Below are 26,549 nucleotides of genomic sequence, written 5' to 3'. Positions count from 1 at the left end.
GTCTGCTTCATCATTAGGTTAAATGAAAACCACTTACGAGTGTCTGCTAAAGCTTAGTAACATCAAGTCTAGAATGCCACTATCCAGTAGATTAACTGCAAAATAACCAAGTCTACTGAAGCAAAGGCCAAAAAACACAAGTATATGCTTGATAAGCTCTTTCCCCTACAAACTACCTACATTACCTACTATGACAATAAAGCTCAGTGACATCTCTGGCTACATATAATCCATACTCAATGTTATAAAATAAAATGTTAGGCCAGTAAGCTTTCACAATTTTTATTAAATTCTAGTCTAGTTTAATATCTGATTTTATAGACATCATCCCACAGTGAACATGTTTAATAAGTGAAAGTAAATCAGACATCTTACCTAAGTCATTATTTTCTGCAGACTAAGCAATAAGATAACTACACAGAACACTATGGGTGGTAATGACATACACTTGCTCAGAGTTTTCATACGAGCCATGTTGCTTACCAAACTGTATCTGCTAATATTTAACAACAGTAGATTTAGTGGTTGTAGTTCTCATATAAGTACCTTATTGACATAACATTTTGACAGTTTCACTGACTTTTCAAATTAGAAGATATTCAAGGAAAATAGTAAAGAGTGAAATGAAAACTGAACTGGAAGAGATTGAGTTATTAAAAGAAAATGAAATAAAAAAGAAAAGAGTGAAATATCCTTGGAGTGAAAAAGTCAAACAAGTCTAAAAATTTGGTCAGAAGAGAACAGATCAAGTATGGATTTCACAAACCAGAAGTTTATAAGCAAAAATCCTTCTTATTGTAAAAGGTGAACTGAAACTAAAGGATCTATAAAACTGTTACTTTTGGCCTTAAACAGTATCTTCTGATCAAAAAAGGCCACAACAGCTGAGATTGTATTATTCCATTTTATTTTACACTAGGTGGTGGGCACAAAGCAATCCTCCTTATTAATAAACATGACAATTAGCTTCACTCAGAACATTTTTAATAATGCACATTAAAAAAAAGTATTCAACTTACAAATTGTTCTGCAATCCAAACATACAATAGCTTGGAAAACAACATTTAGAAAACAAAAGCCAATGTAAAAAGACAGATTAAAACAACTACAACAGTACAGGTTTTATATGGCTCGGACTTTACAGTTTTCTTACTGCATCATCAATGTCAGAAATCTGTTCCTTCAGCTGGCTCCACTGCTCCGGATTTAAAGAAATACCTAAAACAATGTTTAAGAATTCAAAGGTGAAAATCTATTAAGCTTTCTTGAGGATTTTCATACTTCTAATTTGAACACTGTTTTATCAAAACTGCCATTTACAATGGCACAATGCTACAATATTGAGAGTCAAATCTCTTACATTTGTTAAAGATTCATCATAATTTCCTGAGCAGATCTTATATGCACAATGCACCCTGCAAAATACCTATTATAAGCAGTGAGAACAAATGATGGTTTGAAGATACACATCTTAAGACACCCACAAACAAGCAGGCAAGTGGTCAGGCCCGTATTTGGCATGTAAACCCCTTTACTACATCCAGTTAGTTCCAACATTTACCCAAAATTTCCACAGGAATTCAAGGTGACTATGCTGAGTTCTTCCAGAAGCATTCATTTCACTCCGGAAAAATCCCCGAGATGTGATTCATACAGGACTTCTTAGAATGTACACACTAGTTAAGTGTGCATTCTGGATTCAACCTATCAGGGTTCAAATCCTAGCCTATTGCTAACTGTATGAACTTTAAAATAAATTCCATTACCTTCTGAGCCTCAATTTCCTCACCAGTAAAATAGTACCTACACCCCAAAGAGTTGTGAAGAGCTGTTGTAAATAATTAGGTAATCTGCATAAAGGACTAGCATATCACCCAACACACGTAAGTAAGCACCTAAAAAATATTAGGTGATGACACCCATCTTTCCTAAGTAAGATGTAAAAGTATGAACAGAAATTTTTAGATCTTTTCTGTATTTTAAACTTACAGCCTTCTATTATCTAACACATGTAAACAGAGAAATAAACTAGAATTGGAATATTAATGTATTTCTCAAGAAAGTGCTGGAGGCCATTAAATTGTAAAGGAGAATAAACTGGGACAACACCTAGGAAGGGCTTAAAAAGCTAATCAGATTATTTCACTAAATAAATGTTTGCACAACACAAAATCTGGCATCAGCCAGCCACTCTGGAACAAAGTGAAATGACCAATCCATAAGTGACTTGAAGCAAGAAAACATGAAAGAGTACAAAAACAGAGGGTGAGTTTAATAAATCAAAAAACTGCAAACAAATGGTATTTTTCAAACTTCAAACTAATTAGCTAAGGATCAACTGACGGTGGCGATCCAAATTTTCAAATTTATAGTGGTTCACAAATGCTCTCTGGCTATTTGGTGAATGAATAAAGTATATTTCTACAATGCTAACAGGCCTGAGAATGGATGAAGGACAAAATGGAAAGTGGACAGAAACCCACCTGAATACTACCCTAAAGAACAGCCATTAGGAGCTGCAAATCAAAAGAAATTCCTGTAAACCAGGATTTTTCCATTCCTGATTTAACAACTTCCCAGATAGTGCCTAATCTTCAGAACTATTGTAATTTTTTAATTATTCAAGTAAGTTAGCAGCCAATTAAAGTGGTATCAGGGATGTTATTTTTCTGAGTTTTATTCCCAACACCTACATTTAAGACAGCTCCTTAAATATGTCCAAAACAACTACAGAAGATAAAGAATCAACTGAATAGTGCTCTTCCTTGCCCTGTGTGCCCTGCCAACAATTCAATTTCAAGTAGGTTACTTTAAAAAGTTTTAATTTAATCCCAACATTAGAACCAAATTGAAAAAAATAAATCTCACCTTTTCTTCCTGGTTTCATTTCACCTTCTGGATCCATCCAATATTCTCTAATATCAATTAGAACCTTCCCTTTAAAGTCCCGAACACTAACATACCTCATTTTCCCAATCTGCAAAAGAAAGAAAAACATAAAAAGAGTTGTTCTTTTTGACAGTCGTGTCTGTTCCGATCAAATTCATACTCACAACTTGCACATTCACTCTGCTTTTAAATCATGAAAATGACTACAGTTGACCCTCGAACAACACAGGTTTGAATTGTGCAGGTACACTTATAGGTAGATGTTTTTTCAATAAATATGTTGGAAAATTTTTTGGAGATTTGCAACAATTTGAAAAAACTCAAAGATGAACCTCATAGTCTAGAAATATCAAAAATATTAAGAAAAAGGTATGTTATGGGTGTGTAAAATATAGGTAGATACTCATCTGTTTTATCATGTACTATCATAAAACATACACAAAACTATTATAAAAAGTTAAAATGTGCTAGTACTCTGGGAGGCCGAGGCGGGTGGATCGTTTGAGCTTAGGAGTTGAGACCAGCCTGAGCAAGAGCAAGACCCCATCTCTACTAAAAATAGAAAGCAATGATTTGGACAGCTAAAAAATATATATATATAGAAAAAATTAGCTGGGCATAGTGGCGCATGCCTGTAGTCCCAGCTACTCGTGAGGCTGAAGCAATAGGATCGCTTGAGCCCAGGAGTTTGAGGTTGCTGTGAGCTAGGCTGACGCCACGGCACTCTAGCCCGGGCAACAGAGCGAGACTCTGTCTCAAAAAAAAAGTTAAAATTTGGCCAGGCGTGGTGGTTCATGCCTGTAATCCTAGCACTCTGGGAGGCCAAGGCAGGAGGATCGCTCGAGGTCAGGAGTTCGAGACCAGCCTGAGCAGGAAGGAGCGAGACCCCCGTCTCTACTAAAAATAGAAAGAAACGATTTGGACAGCTAAAAATATATACATATATATATATATATATATATATATATACACACACACACACACACATAGAAAAAATTATCCGGACATGGTGGCGCATGCCTGTAGTTCCAGCTACTCGATAGGCTGAGGCAATAGGATCGCTTGAGCCCAGGAGTTTGAGGTTGCTGTGAGCTAGGCTGACGCCACGGCATTCTAGCCCAGGCAACAGAGTGAGACTCTGTCTCCAAAAAAAAAAAAAAAAAAGTTAAAATTGATCAAAACTTATGTATACACTTACATACTGTACATGGTGCCATTCAGTCACGAGAAACTTAAGCCAAAAGATGCAGCATTAAATCATAACTGCAAAAACTGTAACATATACTGCATTATTATAATTTCACAGCCATCTCCTATTGCTATTGCAGTACACTAAAGTGTTGCAAGTATCTGTTTAAAATACCATGTGACTCTAATCATCTCCATGTGAGCAGTTCACCTCTCCAATAAATTGCATACTGCAGTAAAAAGTGATCTCTCCAGGTTCTTACATATTTTTCATCGTGTTTGTACAATAAACTTTGAGTAACAGCATGAGACCTACACAAAGTGCCACTGGTGATGTGGAAGTGCTTCCAAGAGGTCATGACATTACAAGAAAAATCTGAATTGCTTGATATGTACCACAGATTAAGATCTGCAGCTGTGACTGCCCACCATTTCAGACACATGATTCATCTTGTAAACAGAGACATAAACTATAGTATCGATGAATGTAGGACAGTATTTAAATGTATTTTTTCTTCCTTATTATTTTCTTAATATTTTCTTTTCTCTACCTTACTTTATTGTAAGAATACAGTATATAATATATATAACATACAAAATGTGTGTTAATTGACCGTTTATGTTATTGGTAAGGCTTCCGGTCAACAGTAGGCCATTAAAGTTTTTAAGGAGTCAAAATTATACTCAGATTTGATTGTGCAGGGGTCAGACCCCTAGCCCCTGCATTGTTCAAGGATCAACTGTACTATTCTCAATATCAAAACTGCAGCCAAAGAAAATCACTGTTTTAAAAAAGTTCTTTCTAAAAAGACACAAATTAAAGTACACTTAACATTTCCAATCATTTTTACATTTATAAACATCATTAGTAAAATAGTGCAACTGCTACGGAAAGCAGTATGAAAAGTTCCTCAAAAATTTAAAAATAGAACTACCATATGATCCAACAATCCCATTTCTGAGTACAATATCCAAAAGAACTGAAGGCACACTCACGTTCACAGCAGTATTCACAACAGCCAAAAGTAGAAGCAACCCAGATGTCCATCCACAGATGAATGGATAAATAAATTTTGTGTGAATATATATTATACACAATGGAATATTACTCAGGCTTTAAAAAGAAAAATCCTGTCACATGCTACAACATGGATGAATTCTGAGTACATTATGCTAAGTGAAATAAGCCAGTTACAGATAGGTAAATACTCTATAATGCCATTTACATGAGATAACTAAAGCAGTCAAGTTCATAGAAACAAAAAGTAAAATGATGGTTTCCCAGGGCTGGAGAAAGGGGGAAAGGGAAGTTGTTTAATGGGCACAGAGTTTCAGTTCTGCAAGATGAAAAAGTTCTGGAAATCTGTTTCACCACAGTGTGAATACACTTTTGTTTTTTACCACAATAAAATCATTAGGAAGCAAAATCCTGCAGAACAAACTACAACCAAAAGGAAACCACAGATGCAGCTAACAACTTTACTAATTCCTGTAACCATTCTGAATATAGGAATCCAGAGTTCCAGTCAGTATTAAACATGACAAAGTTTTTCTTTTGACTTTCATTTCAAATAATGTCTTTAATGCACTTCACTCACCGTCACACTGAGAATTTAAAAATATTCACGGAAGACTATTTTTGCAAAAAATCTTCTACTGCTACTTAATACAAACTACAAATTCCAGCAGAAGGAACAGACTTTCCTCAACAAAGTGTCTGTTAGCACTTTCCAAGACTCACTATAAAAATACAGGAAAGACGACAACGTGGTACTGGAGTAAAGACAGACACATATGGACTAAAATGGAGTTCAGAAATAAATGTATATTTTATAAATTCACTGATTTTCTTTATAAAAATCCAAAGTAATTCAAAGGAAAAAAGAATAGTCTTTTCAACAAATGGTGCTGAAACAACTGGATAACTGTATGGAATGTGAGGAAGAATCTCAATCCCTATTTCATACCATGCATAAAGAAATTCATTTGGGTCACAGACCCAAACATGAAAGCTATAATTATAAAAAGCCTTCTAAGAAAAAACACTGGCAAAAGTTTTTAAGCACAGAGTAAACAAAGTATGTCTTGGATAAGAAACAAAAGCATTAACCTAAAAAGGGAAAAAGTGATCAAATGGACAACCAAAATTAAAGCCTCTTTTAAAAGATGCTTCAGAAAATAAAAAGGCAAACCACAGACCTAAAGAAAATATTTATTCAAGCTACAGCTGCAGAGGCCTTGGCCTTTCAGGAGAGCTTAAGGACAAGGCGCTGAAGATGACTGTGCAGCACAGAGAAAACAATGGGCCAACTAGAATCTGTGATGCTCTCATCTCCAAGATGGAGAAGATCTGACATGGAGGCCACTGACCAATAGCTGGCCCTCCCTCCTCCTGTCTGTCTCAAGTCTTAAGTTTCATGTTCTTTCTTCTCTCTTAACCTCAGCTTCTTTTTTAAACTAGATTGCTTTAAAAAAAAAAAAAGTTAGAAAAAAGTTTCCCTCAACTAAAAAAAAAAGAGAATATTTACTATATTTACTTCTGACAAAAGACTTATCTCCAAAATATAGCCTTACAACTCAATAAATCAAACGACTATTTTTTTTAAAAAATGGCCAAACACACGGTTCACAAAAGATATAAAAATAGTCAATAAACACAATAAAGTTGCGCAATGAATTAACACATTAAGGGAATGCAGAGTAAAACCACAATGAGCTACTGCTACATACCCATTAAATAAAATGGATAAATTTAAAAAGACTGACCTTACCTAGTAAGGATGTGTAATAACTGGAATCTCATACGTTGCTAACGGGTGGATAAAATCGTACAGCTACTTTGGAAAACAATTTAACAGTTTCTTACACAGTTAAACATACACTTATCCTATGACCTAACAAATTTATCTGGTATCTACCCAAAAGGGAAAAATGTCCACAAAAAGACTTGGAAAAGAATATTCACAGCAGCTGTATTCCTTAAATAGCCCAAGACTCAAAACAATCCAAATGTCCATTCAAGGTGAATGGATAAATAAGTTGTAGTACAATCACACGATATACTACTCAGCAATAAAAAGAAACAAATTACTGATACAAGCAACAGGATTAATCTCAAGGCATTATGTTGAGCAAAAGAACCCAGACACACAAAAATAGACTAGAATGCTTCCATTTATATGAAGTTCTAGAACAGGCAATATAAATCTATACTGATACAAAGATAAGTGGTTATCTGGGGCAGAGAGATGACTGTAAAGCCAAGAGAGAATTTTCTGAAGTGATGAAAATGGTCTGGCCACAAGGGTGGGTACATTTATCACAGCCCATCAAAGTAGGCTTTTAAATTTGTACATTTTATTGTACATAAATTATACCTCAATAAAGTTTATCTTAAAAAAAAAGAAAAAAAACAAAAGAAATGAACTTGCCCAACAGTCACCTCTCCCTTGAGGAGAAATGGACACAACTGACAAATTCTTACCAAAAATTAAATATGAAAAGTAAAGAGTCAGTAGCGTAGGGATAGAAAAAAGGTAGAAAGAATAAAAATGACTGCAATAACACTTCATAGGAAAAAAACAGAATCAGATGACAGAAAATATATTTCATATGCATATAATTTGGAGATTAGCAGGAGGGGAAAAAAAGCATGTACATCATACAGAACTGTGATTCTTAAATTTGATTCCTTGTCACCTTTGAAGATTTGATAAAGGTTATGAATAATCCCTTCAAATAAAAAAAAAACATAAATTAAAAAATACACAATTTCATGGACTCCCTAAAGTCCATTCATGGGCCCTATTAAAAACACTTGACTCAATAATGATCATTTTAAATTAAGGGGTAATTTTAAAGTATCAAGTTTTTCCATAAATCATCAAATCAACTAAGGCAGTATTACTGACCATTTGCGCCTAACTGAGTAACAATATGGATCAAAGTCCCCTACACCTCAACCATTCGAATCTTTTAACACATAGGTACTACCGTAATTACACAGTAATTCTCCAGTCTATGTTTAATATCACAGATGTCACTTGGGTAGGTTATTTCCCTATGGGGCCACGTTCTTAAAATCCAGAGCTAAAGGAACCAGAATGCCAGCATCTAGTATTTCCTCTCTAATCAGGATTTTGCCCAAATAATTCCAGAGTTTAAAAGACTAGTGCAGTGATTTTTCCTTTGGTACAACTCTCTTCAAATATTACATTCAGAGAGCTGCTTATGTTTGATGTACATCATCTTATCAGAACTTAAGATTATTTCCTCTAGTTCTAGTCTCAAGAGATGGGTGGGAAAAAAAAAAAAATCCTGTCTTACAGGTACTAGCCAATACCCAAACAATTTTAATTTGGATTTTAGATCTATTTGTTTTTGGCAAAATATATCTGCTACCCTGGGTCCTGAAAGATTCTAATACTTGATGATCCAGCAATGTCTAAAAACATTCCACTCCATAGGAGCTGTCTTCAAAGCACTTTCTTGGTAAATGAAAAACACAGATTTAAAGGAAAAAAAAAAACTTATAAAACACAATGGGGGTACTGTTTTTCCTTCCAAAAACCCCATCCTTCATCATTCTAAGACAATTATCAAACCATTATTACTAATAAAAATGAAGGTCTCACTTAATATTATGTATATACTCTAATGTGCTCTTAAGCCAATTAAAATTCAGTACAACCACTAAAATATTTTTCTATGGCCAAACTACCATTTAAGGAAAAATCTATAATGCCAACAAAATTAAATATCATATCTATGACAATGCCCACATTACTAGATCTGTGAAAGTCACTTTGAAAACAAAGTCTATGTTCCTATGCAGAAAATAAGGCCTATGTGGACTTTCAAAAGGTGAAACCCTTAGGAGGTTTAAGAACCTTTCCAAATGAGGGGTTAAGAACTGAAACTTCTTTTTTTGGTAAGCAAACTACCCCCTAAAAATAGATCTGGTTTTCCCAAAACTAACAGAACAGAATCTCTACAATGTGGGTCCCTGGTTTATCTATAAAATTAGCGGATGGGATGGACAAGATAAAATCCATTAAAATGCCATAGATGCTCTATAATTACAGTAAAAGTAGGCATACAGTGAACAGAACTGATCAGAGAAAACCCCAAAACAGTTGCCCAGCAAATACACACAATAAGTTAAAATATTCCAAAGCAGTCCTTGATTCTACATGGGAGGAAAGTCTTAAGAAAGCCAGAGAGCATCTCTTGCAGATTTTACATTTCATTCTGCCCCTTAAAATACCTTCCCACCACACTCAGAATAAAACCCAAACTCTTAAACACAGCCTCCCAACAGGAAAGCTCTGCAAGATCTCGCCCTTCACTCTCCTCTCCAACTGGATCTCCTAGCTATACTCTCGGCCAGACTTTCCAGGTTCCAGCCACAAAGCCTTTATATTAATAATTCCTGCACAATCCAAAATCTTTCCCACTTCAAGGTAGTAACACAATTCCCTCTACCCAAAAGTGTTTCTCTTGTCCATACACTTCACATGGCTGGCTCCTCCTTAATGTCTTAAGCTTTAAAATCCCACTTCCTTTGGAAATTTCTAGAACACATACTCTCTCATAATAATCTACACTTTTATTTCTCAGCCTTTGTCATAATTTTAATTACAGACATGTTTATCTATATAATTATTGTCCCCATAAATTCCATAGCTTCATAGAAGCCACAGACTACATCTACTAGGTTCATCACTGCAATCTAGAACCTGGCAGGCCTGAATGAAATACACAACACAGTAAGCACTCAATTTATCATCCACTCAAAGCAATGAGGGCCCTTTCCTAATTCTTCCTTACATACGTTTACTTATGTTCCCTACCAAATTAATCTAGTCTGCCCCTAGTTTCTCTAAATTACACAAAAGTCAGAGGACTTAAACCCATAACTAAATAGTTCATCTGTACTTTGCCTATTTTCTTTATTCAGAAATATAAGGCAAAAATGAGTTAAAAAAAAAAACAAAAACACTTCCATTTTCCCATTCTCACTTTACTCCTGGCACTCCACCTTTCAAGGCTATCAAAATGCCAAAAATACACATATGCTAGCCTCACTTTCTAGTCAAGTATTTGCAGTCTCACTCTGTCCAACCTCTGGCTTCAATAAAACTTATGCCTCGTGGAAACACTCATCCTTTTCTTGCTTCCATTACTGTACTCTTCTAATTTTCCTTCACCACCTCTTGATCTCTATCCTCTTTTTCCTTCCATCCTCTATCTGAATATCACTGAAGACACACCCTCATCCACTTCCTCTTCTTCCTCTGGTTGATACTTACTTCGGTGGATGGCTTCAGTCAACCATGCTGATAATCCCACATGCACATTTCCCAACTAAACCCTCCAGGTGCCACAGGACAGAGACCCTACTTATTTTATCACATTTATAATCAGGTCCATGTCTTCATTAATAGCTAAATTCCTCTGATCCATTCTTCCTCACCAGTATTTCATAATCCTCACTATTCTTTGGGGAAAACCATCTAAGCCCTTATCTCACAGATTAAAGCCTACAGATTACCTACATAATCTCACCGGCATCCATTTATAACCACACAAATCTCCCCTCACAAATCCTTCTTGTACAGTGATGCCAATAACAAGTCTCCCTAAAACAAGATAAGGAATCGAAGAAAAGAAGCTAGACTAGTCCCCTCCAGAAGAGTTCATCAACTCCCTCTAATGAACTTACTTCATTTTACCTATTCAATCTACTCCCCTTTTCTGTTTCTCATCAGGCCAAAATTAGGCAAGTTCATACTGCCACTTCCTCTCCAATAACCTATTCATACTTCACAGCCCAATACATGACCTGCCTTCTCCAAGTTGCTTTCTAAATGTGCAGTTCTCAATCTCTTTTGGATTTCTGTAACATGTAAATTTGCATTGTTTTAAATACAGCAAAACTAGACTTCCAGAGACTTCAGCAATAATACAGCATTGTATAAATTACTTTTACTGCTACTAACTTATTCTTATATTTTAATAAATATCCTTAGTTAAGAGGATAATAACACACATAAAAGATTATGCAGTATCAGATCAAGGTAATTTTAACATTCTTCAGATCAACCCATATAATAATTCCTCTGGATCTAAGGAAATAACTAACTTTACCTGAAACATGTTATCATCTCTGCTGCTGCTGCTCTGTTTGGAAGATGACAGAGCTCTTGAAGTTTCACCAGTCTTTTGCTTCTTCACAGGTTTTTCTGGAGCAACTTGCTTTTTCCTCTTTAACTTGAAAGAAAGCAAGAATATGGTTAAAATCTGCACACATAATAAATAAAACACTTGTCAGGTTCAAAAGATTTCATTACTTTTTAAGACTTAAACAACCAAAAGACTACTCTTACTCATTAAGAAACAATCATAAACATATACATATGCAAGTTTCATGTAACAATAGAACTATGACTTCAACCTACACTTACACCTAACAGTGTTTTTGAATTGTGTTCTCAGGATCCTAAAAGATACCTCATGCACTAGAGTGGTATTAACCACAGCAACAGTCATTTTGTGGTTTGAGATCCCACCTAAGATTTCTTTGGGAGGAAAAAAAATGAAGGGGCTTGCTACTTATGAATAAATTTGGAAACCACAGGTCTACTAAAGCTAGTCCATTTTTTTTAAACAAAACAGACACACTAAATAAGAATACATCCAACTTATTCCATTTCTAGGATATGAATGTTTATGTATGCCCTGCCTATTCCAAAAGGGATTTAGACTGGCTGAAGGAATTTAAAATTATGCAAAGCCAAAGAGAACTATTTTGTACTGGACACTGGAAGTCAACAACTCAAGAACTTCCTCATCACAAAAAAAAAAAAATTACTTAAGACAGCTATGTGTTAAACTAGCAAACAAAAATCACAATATTTTAAAAGCAGCATTACTGCAAAAGCTTTTTATATGGTCTCATTCTAAAAATGAGCTAACAGCCCATAAAAACATCCAGAATTCCCAACCCAAACCGTAGAGGGCAGTCATGTTCCTTCTTGGTGTAAAAGTATAAATATTTTAATGTTACTAAATTAATTTAATGTACTAAATCAGATGAGGCTAGGAAAAATATTATACACATATGTATAACATGAAATAGAAAACATGGACATATATAATGTAAGTATTTACAGGATCAATATTCCTATTTGGGACAAATGCAAAAAATTAACTCAGCTCAATAAACAGAAAGCAATTATTCTTTAAATCGTGGGTCCTAAGTATTCCCTATGGACTAATGTAAGTCTGGCATATAAAAGCTCAACGCACGTTTGTTACATGAACACATTCAAATACTATATTGAGTGCAAATTTAAAAATTAAGAAATTTCCTCAAGTACATATGCTCTTTGAAGCCTTATTTCAACCTTCCAGGTAGTACAACATTTTGTATTTACATTTAAAGGTTCCAACTTCTCCAAGATTCGCCCATAAGCTCTCCCCCTTTTTTTTAGCTAACATTGCAAAGTTTTGGGGGCAAGAAAAAAAAGATGGAGGGGCTGCTGCTTTTGAACAAACTTTTGGAAACCACAGATCTACTAAACCTAGTCAATTACTTATGTACTTTTTGGTTTTGTTTTTTTTTTTTTTACAAAGGAGATATACAACTAGAACAAAATACAACCAACTTATTTCATTTCTAGGATATAAAGATGTATTCATATATGTAAAGGTCTGTGAGATAAAAGACAGTTCTTCACGGAAGGAAGCCGTGACCGCAGCGTGAAATGCTCAGTTATGCTCCACTGAGATGCTCAATTAAGCAAAATACACCACTTTTAGTGCAGTTATCATCTAATGCAGAAAAAGCCTATTCTGTCAAAATAGGTCCCTTCATGTTAGCTTTGCTGGTGCTAATTTAACTAAAAGGAAGGCACCAGAGCATATAACATTCAAATTTAAAATGTACCAAGCCTAAAATTCAGAAATCCTTGTGAGCAGAATAAACAACAATGGCTGAGAAAGCTGTCAAAATTAACATTATATTAACACCTTCAGGTAATCTGGCCCAACTACTACAAACAATATCTCCAATTAGGTAGATTTCTAAATAATGGCAAATAGTGGCTTTGGCCTAATTAGAATTCTACTCCCCTGGGGCCTAAGGCAGTGGTTCTCCAACTTTAGGGTTCCTAAAGGTCCTCTATAAAAGAATTATCTGATTTAGGTCCTGTGCATGTCAATGTGTAACAAGCATCCTAGGTAGGCCCTTCTTATCAAGTGATCCAGAGGCCATCCAGATTCACAATTTAAGATTCTAATATGCCTTCCTTTATCCTTCAGAATGGGATTTGGACAATTAAGTATCACAAAACTGACTTGGTGCAGTAATAGTCACCTTTTTGTCAACTTCACTGTCAGAATCACTGCCAGAAGAGCTTGAAGAAACAAGTTCCTTTGATTTAGGCATTCTGAAAGAAAAATACATCACATAAATAATTTACAAGTTACTCTACCTTCAACATAACTCTCCCTCAATCAAAAAACCAAGGACAAATTCCACGGTTCTTTCTACCATTTTGTGATACTAAAGTTGTTACACTGAGTATAAATTTTAATCTATGCTCTTCTAAATTGCAAATAATGTGCTGAACTCTGTAAGGAAAAAGAACTAAATGTCATACACTCCTACACCTCTTTCTCAAAGCCAACAGGTCTCTTTCTATACTTCATTTTAGACAGTCAGGGGTTAGATGTTTATAAGTAGGGTAGATTGCAGAAGGCAGCTGATAACAATTACTGTTAAAACCAGAAGAAATGTGAATAATTCTATTCATTACTGCTTTATACTTCTCTCCAATGAGATCAAAACCTAATGTAAAATTATTCAATGTGTGGAACTGACCACATTATTCACAGAAGAGGGAAACAGCTGTATTATGCAAATGTGATCTCTAATTAATTTTACCACTATGATAATTTTTTCATGTTTTGTATATGTTAATTTTTACTTTTTGGACATATCACCACAAGAACAATACAGGTACTAATTAATTCACAGCTCACAGTTACACATAATTCACAATAATTCATTACATTTCACACTGATTTTCTACTCTGGAATACAATTAAAATCTTAAGAATGTGTTTATGAGAGGGGCAAAATCTTGCCTTAAATTCGTACCATGCCTCTAGTTCCCCAGGTCCCCCAAGAGTTACATAGTCTAATCCCTTGCTTACAAGTGGATTTTCACTGAATGCCTGAGCACAAACTGGAAAGCAAACTATCAATAAGCCTAAACTACAAATTTCAAGGAATTCCAAGACATGTGGGTACCTCTTTTCAAAGCAGTTATATCACCAGGTAGTAAAACACTAATTATCAAATTATCTTTTGCTCTCTCCACCTCAGAAGACTAGGTCCTATTAATTTTTGTATGCCCTAAAGGGACTAATAAAGACCCTGTAAATATCTGTTCAATAAAAGAAAACAAGACTTCAATTTCTGCCCCCCCCCAAAATAAACCATAAATAATCTAACTCTCTAGACTAAACTTGCATTAGCACTGGCACTGAATGTGTTCCACAATAGGAGGTCAAGGTAAAAGAAGTGGGCCATCCCAATCCTGGCCATTAAATTCAAAAAGCTCAAACCATGCTTGACCCAGACATGCTGATTTTAACCAGTAATTTCTTGAAAAGGACAAAAGTAAATTTACAGGGGAATAGTAACGTTCATAACCATGTTACATACGTTTTTAATGTTACTGTCATTTTACAACCTTATCTCCAAAATCAATTGATTTCAGCTTTTAATACAATTTTTACAGAACTGCCAAAAAGTTGTTTAAAAGGTAGTTATATTAAACAATCAAACGTAACTACCATCTGTTATTAAAAACTGCCTGGGGGCCTCTAAGATCACTTCAAAGAACCACCTCGTATTCACCCAAATAAGAACTGTATTCAGGAAGAAAAGATAATGGTAACTAAACCCAGCTTCTTTAAACTTCTGACAAAATATATTTTTACTTTTACTTAACGAGACTTTACTGTTCCCAATGGGGGGGCCAGACTTGTATTTTGGGCAAATGATATTGAAAGCGTTGGTGTAGAATACACACAAAACGCAACTTAAAAAAAAACCCAGATTCTTAGGGCTTTGCTAATTGCGCGGGGGACGATTAGGAAAAAAACTAGGTGAAAATAAACTAGGACTGAGGGACACAAGAATTTGGTACAGCACGAGGGTGATTAGCACCGAGACGAGGGAAGGGGTCCCGCGGCGCCAGGATAGCTGCCATTAGCCCGGGGCTGGCAATAGCTCGGAGGAGGGAAGACAGGTTGGTCGGAGGGGGCGTGGGAGGCGGCGGAGTACGGAGAAGACCTTCTGGGAAGAGGCGGGACTTGCACCAAGCGCCATTTTCTTCCCTCGAAGCATTCCCTCCCCCCGCAAACCAGCCATTCTCCCCGCCGCCCCCTCCCGACCATATGCGCTGTCCCCTCCCCGGAGCGCCCCCGGCCTCCAGGGCAGGAATGGGGGCCCGAGCGAGGCCAGGAAGAGAAGCAGGCCGCGCACGCGCCCCGCTCCGGCTGGCCGCCACCGCATTGTCCTGGGGGCGCCACGACCCCCTCCCCGCGGCTCCTCGCCCCCAGCCGGCCGCGACCCGCCGCCCAGGGCTGCCACGCCCGCTGCCTCGGCTCCGTCCCTGGGGGCGGGCATCTGACGCGGAGGGGCCCAAAGCGCTACGGGAGCGGGGTCGGGAACGGAGGAGGGGTCCCAGGGACGCGGAGGCTGGGAAGGGGGAGGTCAGGCAGAGCCGCCATTTCCCGCAGCCGTCGTCGGCAAGAGGAGCAGATGGCCGTGGGCGGCTCACGGCCCGGCTGGGAGGGTGGGGGTCGGCCGGGTGGTGGCGCCGAGGAATCGGGGCTGGGGTACCGCACACTCACGCTTCGCTGGTGCAGTCGGACACCCTCCTGCTACCTCGCTCGCGACTGACAGAGAACCGGAAGTGACGGAAGTCAAGAGACGCCGGCTCCGCCCCGCTGAGGCCGCGGACACGTGACGGGGCGTGGCCTCCTCGCCGAAACCAACACCTAGTCGAGACCCTTTCCAGGGCCTTAAAGGGACCGCCCCTTGCCCCGAAGGGATGCCAGGAAAGTGAGATGCCCCAAGATGGCATCCGGCCTGAGAGTGAGTGAAGGAACTGCTGAAAAATGAATGACAAGCACCGATCTTGCACTTGTTCAATAAATTTTGTTCTGGTGAAGCGAAAGATCAACACTCTGGCCCATTTTCTCAGAAATGATCTTCCTCCTACCCCAACCCACCTCCCTCGGTGCACGATTCTGGCAGCTGAAATCCAAAGGAAGGAAGCCAGAGTCACAGCGTTTAATTCTAGAAAGGGCAAGAAATCTTTGCGGAAGTACTTTGCCACACAAGCCTTATTCCTAAATTGAAGTCCTGGAGATGTAAGCTTGTTCACAGAAGGCAAGACAAATCCAGAAATATAGCTAATAGAGTATTTGAATATATAGTTAATGAATGCCTATTACAACCAAGAATAAATATAAGGTTATTTATTAAACAAAGGTTTATCAAGCACCCACTATGTGCCAGACACTGCATGAGGCACTTCACATATATTACTCATCCTAATAAGCACCTTCCAAAGTAAGAATGATTATTCTCTCCATTTCATAGATGAGGAAACCAAGGTTAAATAAGTTGCTCAAGGTTATAAAGACAGTATGATTCAAACCCTTCCAACTCACACTGCTACCCACTAAGGGAGAATGGAAAAGCTTTAACCCATTCCTACTTGGTACAGTGTCAGGCTAGATAATTACTTTTAAAAAATGAAACACTTGCTGCATAATTTCTTTTATATGAATTTCCAAATACAGGCAAAATTAATCTATAGGGATAGAGATCAGTTACCCTGGAGGATATCACGGGGAGACAAGTATGGAGGAAACTGCTGAGGTGCCAAAAATAATCTTGGCCTGGGTGGTGGTTACACAGCTGTATATGGAGGTAAAATTTCACCTGCTTTATATGCTTTACAGTATATAAAATATTTTTCAATAAGAAGGTTGAAATATAAAATAAAAAATGAAAATATTAAAATTAAATTGTAAAAAGATGGAATGCACTCAATAACCACTATTTCAGCTTGGTAGCCTGGAGTTCCCACACCCAAAGGCAGTTAGGGAAGTTCCCACATGAACACTATGGCCAGATGACCAAAGTTTCCTTGAGGACATCAGTGTCCTTGGGCATTGTAGGGGAACCCAGTGCTCAGGATGTCTGGTTGGACTGGCCTCACATACTGGGGTAACTAGAGGATTACCAGGCTGTCCTGGCCCTGGGAGCCATAGATGTGATTCTCTCCAGAAAACTGGGTGCTGGCTAGCATTCAGAGCAGTGATCACAACTTTCCCTCCCTCTGTAACTCCAAAGGATGTTGGGCATCTGGGAACTGCCCAAAGGTCCTTTCTCAGTTCATTTACTCATTCAATATCAGTGAATATAAGCCCTTCTGAACTCTTTGTGCACATGTCTGGGTCCAACAGAGGGAGCATTAGGAGTAAAGAAAGATCTTTTTCTAAACTCAAACCCAGTGGGATTCCAAGCAACTCTGCTTTGAGATCGACTTGCCTGTATTGAATGCAGAGGGGAGAGAGTCAATCTTCCGTCTTGGCACAACTGTGAAATTGTTCAGGTGCATGGTGGCCACCAAGAATAAATTCCTAGGCCTTAACGAGCAGCAAGAGAGGACACCTGGTGTCCAGGTGGCAGAAGAGGCTAGCCATAGTCCCTAGCAGAAAACACTTGGTAAGAACAATGTTCATGTGTGACCACCAGGCCCTCAAGCAATCCCATTCCCTATAGTAGGAGATCATATGTGGTGCAGAATCCCAAAATGTGAAGAGGAATAGCACATTTTAGAATGATAAGGGATTTGGCAAAGTAGAAGGCAGAATCCTGGAGAAGCTCAGAATGCAGACCAGAGGTGCCACAGAAGGCTGAAGAAGGGCAATGGGTTGCAAAAAAGGGGGAGTGTTTGAGTCTATATATGGTGCAATTAGACCAGTGGTTCCCACCTACCCTACCCCCACAGGAGAAGAGAATTATATACTCTCTGGAAAAATTGGAGCCAGGGTGGAATGTGTGAAGGGGGCAAGGGGCAAAGAATACAGGAAATTGAGTCAAAGTCTGAACACTACATAGAAAAGCCTCCTTCCCCAGACCCTTCCCCCTTCCAGCATTACTTAAATAAAAATTAATTCCTTAAAATAGGCCGGGCGCGGTGGCTCAAGCCTATAATCCTAGCACTCTGGGAGGCCGAGGCGGGTGGATCGCTCGAGGTCAGGAGTTCGAGACCAGCCTGAGCAAGAGTGAGACCCCCGTCTCCACTAAAAATAGAAAGAAAGTATCTGGCCAACTAAAATATATATAGAAAAAATTAGCCGGGCATGGTGGTGCATGCCTGTAGTCCCAGCTTCTCGGGAGGCTGAGGCAGTAGGATCACTTAAGCCCAGGAGTTTGAGGTTGCTGTGAGCTAGGCTGATGCCACGGCACTCACTCTAGCCTGGGCAACAAAGCAAGACTCTGTCTCAAAAATAAATAAATAAATAAATAAAATATTTCACTGTAAAACCCTTAATCATAATGAAATAAAAATAGTCATGAAAATAAACACTGACACTATGCACTGTCTCAGGACCCTGCACACCTCCACTCCTACCTAAAGAAATTGTGCTTAATATCCAACGTAAACCAAGTGCACTTAAATTAATATGGCATCTCCTGCATCTCCATCCCTTCCCACTTTAACAAAAGTTTTCATTCAGATTCTGTGTCACTGAGGGAACTGGGCAGTGTGCCTGCTGTAGGTTTGAGTTTCCATTCTCTAAGCCTCCGGAGGTGGAGAGCTATTAAAGAGGTATGCATTTTTAGAAGCAGGGGGACCCAACGCTTTGCATGCAAATTTACTTGGCTCCATTTCCTTGGGTGTGATACTTTGTAAAACTAGTAGAAAATCCTTGATCCTAAGTGCTGTCCATTTTTTAAAAAGTAATAATTCAAAAAAAGAAACAAAAATAACTCTTTACACTTGGGTAAAAGAAAGGAAAATTTTTATTTTAAACAAAATAAGACTGTACTTGCTTTCAAATAATGGAAATGAGGTATAATTCACATGCATTTGTACAGTGTGGAGTGGGCAATAGCTCCTTTTATAGTAAAATACCTAGAGGGCATCTTTAAATGTGAAAGGACCCCACACTCCCTTCTCTAAGCCTTGGTCTGGAAGAAATGGATAATACAAAAAAGAAGCTAAATAAATGTACTGAATTTGGAGAATCTGTAGGTATCCCAGAAAGGAAGGTGGGCTTGGGAGCAGTAACACACTAACTATGAAAGGGCAGAGCTAGAGGAAGTGACAGCCAAGGAGCAATTCCTGGTGGCCTGGAGTGTACCTGGGGACTGTCCATGGATCCCTGCAAGCCACTGTGCTGGTGACACCCTCCAGAACTCACTTCAAAAGCTTCAGAAAAAGACCTATTCAACTAGTGGGATATTATTTTGAAATGTTACCCAACGTGGCTCTTGTTCCCAGCTCTTCCTGCTTTCTGACCACACCCACCACCCCCTCCATTTTCTCAGCTACAGCCTTACACAAGGAGAAAGATGGTATAGCAGAGCACAGGGGTCAGGTGTTTGGCTTTTGACTTTTAAAATATTAGGATTCCGGTCATAAATCATAGATTTAAAATAACATGTGATTAGTCAAAAACAGTTCTTTCTACCTTCCTTCCCACCCCCCCCCCATATTCTTAAGACTGTGAAAGGGAAGAGTCAGAGGAGAAAGGAGATAAGACTCCTCTTCCTGTCTTTTTTTTTTTTTTTTTTTTGAGACAGGGCAGGCTGGAGTGCAGTGGCCTGATCATAGCTCACTGCAACCCCAAACTCCTGGGCTCAAGGGATCCTCCTGCCTCAGCCTCCTACAGCTGGAGCTAGAGGCTCACGCCACTATGCCCAGCTAATTTTTGTATTTTTTGTAGAGATGGGGTTCTCGATATGTTGTTCAGGCTGGTCTCAAACTCCTGACCTCAAGGGATTCTGCTGCCTCCACCTCCTAAAGTGCTAGGATTATAAGCGTGAGCCACCGTGCCCAGCCTCTTTAGTGTCTTTGAGGAGTTGCTCTGCTCCTTGTCCCCAGATTAGCCCAGAGGAAGGAAGGAACCATCAAATCTCCAGAGGGTTTGGGGATCTGAGAGCAAAGGAAACTAGTGCTTTGCTTTCCAGGTAGGCAAGCTCTCCTCTCTCCTCCACAACCCCCCAGAGGGTAGAGTGTCTGTGTGTTGTGTCAGGAAGGCAGGCCTCAGGCGGCCTCACAGAGTTGCAGGACACCCCAGGGGGCTGCAGGACTCAGTGGAATGTCTTTCTCTTTGGCCAAGAGTGGCACAGATGTGTCACTGACAGCCAGCAGATCTGGGGAGACCTTGCAGTCAGGACAAGGAGATCTCACCAGCCATGACTTGCATAGAGTGGGCAAAGCAACAGGCATCTCAACAAAGACCAGTGTGAAGAAGTGAGAAGGACAAGAACCAGACAAGCTGAACTCTTAAGCCAAGGCCAGAACAGACAGATGGGGACAACAGGCTACAGTCCTCCACTACCCTTGATGTTCTGACACCATGTAAGCCCACCCCACCCTGCCCAGAATTTAGAAGGAAAGAAAAATGGAAGGGGAGAAATTATGAGTTTGCCCTGAAATTGGCTAAGATTAAGCTTCTGCCACTAAAGGAAATGGTGATCATTAAACACAATCATAGAAAAATCAAGAAAGTCACATTGCTCAAGAGCCTGAGTTTGTAGCACAGAAGTCATAACAGTAAGATACAAAGAGAAGGAAACAAGAAATAAAGGAAAAAGAATAGTGTGATATGCCAGGGACATGATGGGCACAGAGGGGATAAACAGCCTCTGGTTTAGCATTCAGATTAAAACAAGCAAGCAGATCACAGCATGAATGACTAGGAGAACATAACTCCTTCCAGAATATTTTGGGAAAATTTAAGGAGAATGCTGTAGGTCCCATGGCACATGAAATGCCAGCACCAACCTTTCCATTTAGATATTAAAGGATATGGTAGCTTTTGATGTCTAGAGGTCTTAGGAACACCTAGAATGGGGCCATCTGAATCATACATGCAAAAGGGAAAATAAGTAAAATAAAACCCTGGACATCCTCCAATTTTGTGAATCTGAAGAGTTGGGAGGGAGACGGTACAATGGAAGTGGTGGGTTATGGACTGAATGCTTGTGTTACCCCGCAGATTCATATATTGAGCCCCTGACCCCAGTGGGATGGTATAAGGAGATGGGGCCTTTAGGAGGTAATAGTCAAGACAATGCAGCTCTTGTGAATGGATCAGTGCCCTCATACGAAGAGACATAGAGAGCTTGCTTTCTCTCTCTGTGCTCTCTGCCACGTGAGGATACAACAAGACAGCCATCTGCAAACCAGGAAGCAGGCCCTCCTCAGATATACAGGCACCTTGCTCTTGGACTTCCCAGCCTCCAGGATTGTATAAAATAAATGTCTGTTGTTTAATCCACCCAGTCTATGGTACTTCTGTATAACAGACTACAACAGGGGTGGTAAACCTTCTGGCCAAGAGGAGACACAGGAAGCATCTATGTTTACAGAGCATGAGTTGTATCCCTCAGATGCACTGAAGTAAGAAAAAATTAAAGGAAAAAAAAGCTGTGCTTCACAGGCTTTGAAGAAGATGGGAAAAAGAATTTCCTTTCTCCTTTTCCCACAGTGCTAAGCCCTGAAGAGTTGGCCTAGAAACAGAGAGGAAGAAAGCAGTAAGTATGTCCATCTGGTTATACAGGCCTGGCTTCAGTGGGATATAACACAGGATCAGAAAGCCAACAGCAATTAAAAGCAAAGAGAGCAAAATTCCTCTGTCAGCAGCTGTGTTGGCAACGCTGGTCATCTGGAGACCAAAGTGGACAATTTGATGTGAGCGAGAGGGAGAAAAGGGAGGACTGAATTTGCCCCCCAGTGTGCAGCACTATGACCCTTTCAATGAAATTTTCTTCCACCCAACAAGCTGCTACAGACCCTTGCATTTTATCTACTCTCAGAAATTAACTTTCATGGTACAACATAAAGATTTTAATAATTTTTAATTCCAAAAGTTAAATACTCCTTCTCACTGAAGTAATTATAAACAAACATGAATTACATGTAAGGTCATATGCAATGAGTAACAGGAATATATTGAAGGAAGCTATTTAAATACAAACTGCTGAGCATTTCTCCCCCGGGGTGACTTTTCTGAACTTGGTACTAGAGCTATTCTTAGATCCAACTTTCATTAGAAATGCTGTGTCACCTTTTATAGAAGAATGCCTTTTATAATGGCAAATATATACACACCATTTTAGCAGGTGAATGGCATAACTCCTCTTACTAGCTAAACCTGACTTATTTAATGTACTATAAAATAGTGTCATTTCTACTAAGTATGCTACAACTTACATCCCAATGAGTGCTTTCTCCTTCGAAAGTCATCTTCTTGGAGGCTGTATAATCATTGCAATGACTCTGACATTGGTCAAAGTTAACTTTTAGAACTGCTCTTTGAGAATGGCTGTCAGAGCTTGAGGCTTTTCTTTTCCCGTGGACTTGGTCATGGCTGTTAAATACCTTAAAGGTACTCTGCACCAATTGAGACATCAGCATCCCCAATCCCCCTTCTATTAATACTTCTTGTAGTTTACCTATATGACTTGAGCAGCTGGAGTCCTGTTACAATTAACAGTCCCCATTTTGGATGGAGGCTTATCTGAGGTGGCCAAAGCAAGGCCCTGCACTAGGGAGGGGTTTTGGGTCTGTGGTGTGGTGCTTATTCCTTCCCAGAGAATTACTGATGGCTGGATATACCCTAGTCACCTAGAAGCACCCTAAAAGGGCCAGAGGGAGCAATGTAGTCCCAGGACACTCACTTAAATAATTTTCCAATTAGGCTGTTGCTGTGACCATCAAAGTTTTAACCTCTGCTTATATCAAATATTACTACCCAGATCAGAATGCAAACACGCAAACAAACAGAACCAGCGACACTTAATATATATGCACACATATCCAAGTTCCAAGTTCCTAGTCAAGAGTACCTCTGTAAGGCACCCCCTTATTCTCTTTTCAGCCAAAGGTGAAATCCCCCAACAAACCCCCACACCCCCTGCCACCACCTCCTGGAAGTCAACAAGAAAGGAGTTGAGAGGGTCAGTCACTTGTACTAACATTACTCACCAAAAAAAAGAGTAAAAGATGTCTTCCAAAATCCAAACTTTTCTCTGCTTGCAAAAATGGAAGCAAAATCACCTGAGGTCAGCAGCGCTGTGCGGGGGATGCAGGAGCCAGGATTGAATTGCCGAGTCAGTCAAATGTCCAGGCAGCTGCTCAGACCTGCTATCAGAGCCAATCCTCACATGGGGCCAGTGAGACATGGGCAAAAAAAGTTCAGAAGGGACTTTAGGCCCATCTAGGGTGCCATTTTGTAATGGAACCAAACTGGGTTTGTTTGCCCGTGTGCAAGGGAAAGCCAAACACCAGGTTTTTGCAGAGAGAAAGGTTTATTGTCGGGCAGCCAAAACAAGGAGACAAGAGTCAGACTCAGATCTGTCTCCAGCATTGTCTTTTTATATGTTCCTAGTGACAAGAAATCTTTTGCTTTTGAGGTCAATTTCTATTTGTAAAGAGCAAAAAAATTTCCAAGCTCCATGATCAGTTATATGAGTAATTAAGACATTTATAAAATGATATCCTTAACTGCCACATTCACTGCAAGGCCCATTCATCTCCGTCAGCATCCCAAAGATGAAGCACATATTCTGCTTAGCGATCTCACAAAGTGGCAAACACACTGCACCACTAGCATCACAGGACAATCACTTATAAAACTAGACTTCTGATGCTGGACTCCAGCTTCATTTTCACACAGGTAATCATCTTTATCGGGGAGAGCAAATTCTAAATCATGTTCATATTGGGCTGCCAAAGCTAGGTCCAGGACAACCTGTGGTGGGGCAAGAGCAGGCATGGCTACAGACTCCAAGTTAGGGTATCCAGTGAGTTTTCCAGCAAGCCAGAGGAAGGGCTTTTCAAAGTTGTAGCTACTTTTGGCAAAAACATCATAGTACTAAAGATTCTTCTTTTCATGGAAGACAATAGGTTTTGCCTTCTTTTTTCTATGCTAATATCCACTTTGTTGCCACAACACAATAAGGATGTTTTCATATACTCATACAAGATCTCTGTGTCACTTAGGCACATTCTATAACTCTCAATGTTATTTATACATTAAACATGATAATGGCACAATAGGCTTGGGTATGATAGCCATTTCTCAGCTCACCAAATTTTTCGTGGCCAGCCATGTCCCATATGCTGAACTTCATAGGCCCTCTGTGGTTGTGGAACACAAGGAGATGGACCTCAACACCCAAGGTGGCCACAGCCTTCTCAAATTCACCCGTCAAGTGATGTTTCACAAGCTGTTTTGGAATACGGTTGTTTCCTTCCTGAGTTTCAAATACTGTGTAAGACTGCTAGAGTCATATCACAATATTCAGTGGTGAAATGTTTGTTACTGTCATTCACATTCCTTGTTGTTTAGAATCAGAATAAAGTTACATTTCAAATATCTTTTTAAAAAGAGGAATTAAAAAATGTAGGCCGGGTGCGGTGGCTCACGCCTGTAATCCTAGCACTCTGGGAGGCCGAGGCGGGTGGATCGCTCGAGGTCAGGAATTCGAGACCAGCCTGAGCAAGAGTGAGACCCCGTCTCTACTAAAAAAAAAAAAAATAGAAATTATCTGGCCAACTAAAAATATATATAGAAAAAATTAGCCGGGCATGGTGGCGCATGCTTGTAGTCCCAGCTACTCGGGAGGCTGAGGCAGTAGGATCGCTTAAGCCCAGGAGTTTGAGGTTGCTGTGAGCTAGGCTGATGCCACGGCACTCACTCTAGCCCGGGCAACAGAGCGAGACTCTGTCTCAAAAAAAAAAAAAAATGGAGATTAACCACTTAATACAGGATTCATGTTTACTATAAGTATGTTATCATCATCATCACATCATTGAAAAGTATAAGAAAGTAGAGTTGGTTACAAATAAGCAAAAACCAAACAAAATCAAGAAAGAGAGAATATACATTATTGTTATATAAAATATAATGAAAGGTGAATCAAAATAAATTATAAATATCTTATAAAAATTAAGGAAAATATAAAAATAATTAAATAAAATTATATCTTTGTATGGATTACTAACTGTCCCTGGTAAGAATTCAAAAAAAAAAAAAATGTTGAGCACAAATGCAGGATCACTGTTTGAACAAATATGTAATGTCCCAAGCTGGTTACTACAAAGGACAGTCCATTTCTGTGTCACATTATTTAGGTAAACTTTTTTTGAATGCCCTAGTATGTAACATGCATACTATGTTGCTATGCTTGTGATAGTCAATGAAATGAATATGAAAAATCCAATCCCAGTATTCCCCTCTTAGCTGGGGCCCAGTGCTGGCCTGGCTTGTTTTGACCACAACACCCATTGCAAGAAGCACAGCATTAGCTCTATCAGCCAATGGGCGAGGTATAGTGACCAAACAGATGATCAAATATTGCCATGGTCTCTTCTGGAACAAGAACTCAATCTGCCAACAGCCCTGCAAAGCCACTTCGCCAGAGACCACAGAGCTGAGTGATACCTACATTGAGAAACACAAATAATTTAATTTGGTGACACCTCCAGAATAGTGGAATTCAGGATAGATATGTAGGATATTCAACTCTGAACCATCAGAGAAACCAACAGCCCAGGGTCAAGATTACACATTTATCACATTCTGAACTTTTCACATTATTGGTCTTTTCACATCATTGTATCTTCAGTTAATGCATTGGTTGTCCAAAAGGTCAGCTTATCACTTTCCAGTTTCAAAAATTTAACTATGATTTAACAAACTAAGACAGGCATATAGATTCTGGTGTCTCTGTTTTTTAAAAGGTCTACTTTTTAGTAATATCTTATGTGAACATCCTTGTCCCTCGGTGACTTCTGCTGGATTGTCAAGGCCTAGATGTCAATAGTTTATTCTTTTATGGCAGTGCCTAGGCTATAGTAGACTTTATATCCCTGAAAGTGACAATGAATGTGGAAACTCATGCAGAAGTACATCTGACTAAGCCAATCTGGAACATAGCACCAAACAAGGACCACGTGGACCTACACACACAGGGACATAGCAAGGTAAAAAAAATCAGCAACATCATCCCTGTTTTAATTATTTTTGATGAAAAAGATGAATGAATAATTTTCCTCACCCTACTTAAAAGGCTAATTTCATAAATAATTTCTCTCCAAAATTTTTTTATTAATTCTCTAAAAGAACTTCAACTG

The 26,549-nt window shown here is 39.0% G+C and overlaps 1 protein-coding gene across 1 annotated transcript; it reads right to left on the bottom strand.

Moving 5' to 3' along the window:
- Window positions 1–885: 885 nt before the first annotated feature.
- Window positions 886–16,125, bottom strand: SUB1 (SUB1 regulator of transcription). Its single transcript, XM_045565800.1, has 5 exons — window positions 16,009–16,125; window positions 13,457–13,529; window positions 11,227–11,349; window positions 2,869–2,977; window positions 886–1,218 (listed from the first exon to the last, which is right to left on the bottom strand). The coding sequence occupies exons 2-5, from the start codon at window positions 13,526–13,528 to the stop codon at window positions 1,139–1,141; spliced, it is 384 nt and encodes a 127-aa protein (XP_045421756.1). The 5' UTR covers window position 13,529; window positions 16,009–16,125; the 3' UTR covers window positions 886–1,138.
- Window positions 16,126–26,549: the final 10,424 nt, after the last annotated feature.

Source organism: Lemur catta, chromosome 12 (assembly GCF_020740605.2).
Source record: "Lemur catta isolate mLemCat1 chromosome 12, mLemCat1.pri, whole genome shotgun sequence".
In the NCBI taxonomy this organism is placed as follows: domain Eukaryota; kingdom Metazoa; phylum Chordata; class Mammalia; order Primates; family Lemuridae; genus Lemur; species Lemur catta.
This window is presented reverse-complemented; position numbering and strand designations above follow the sequence as displayed.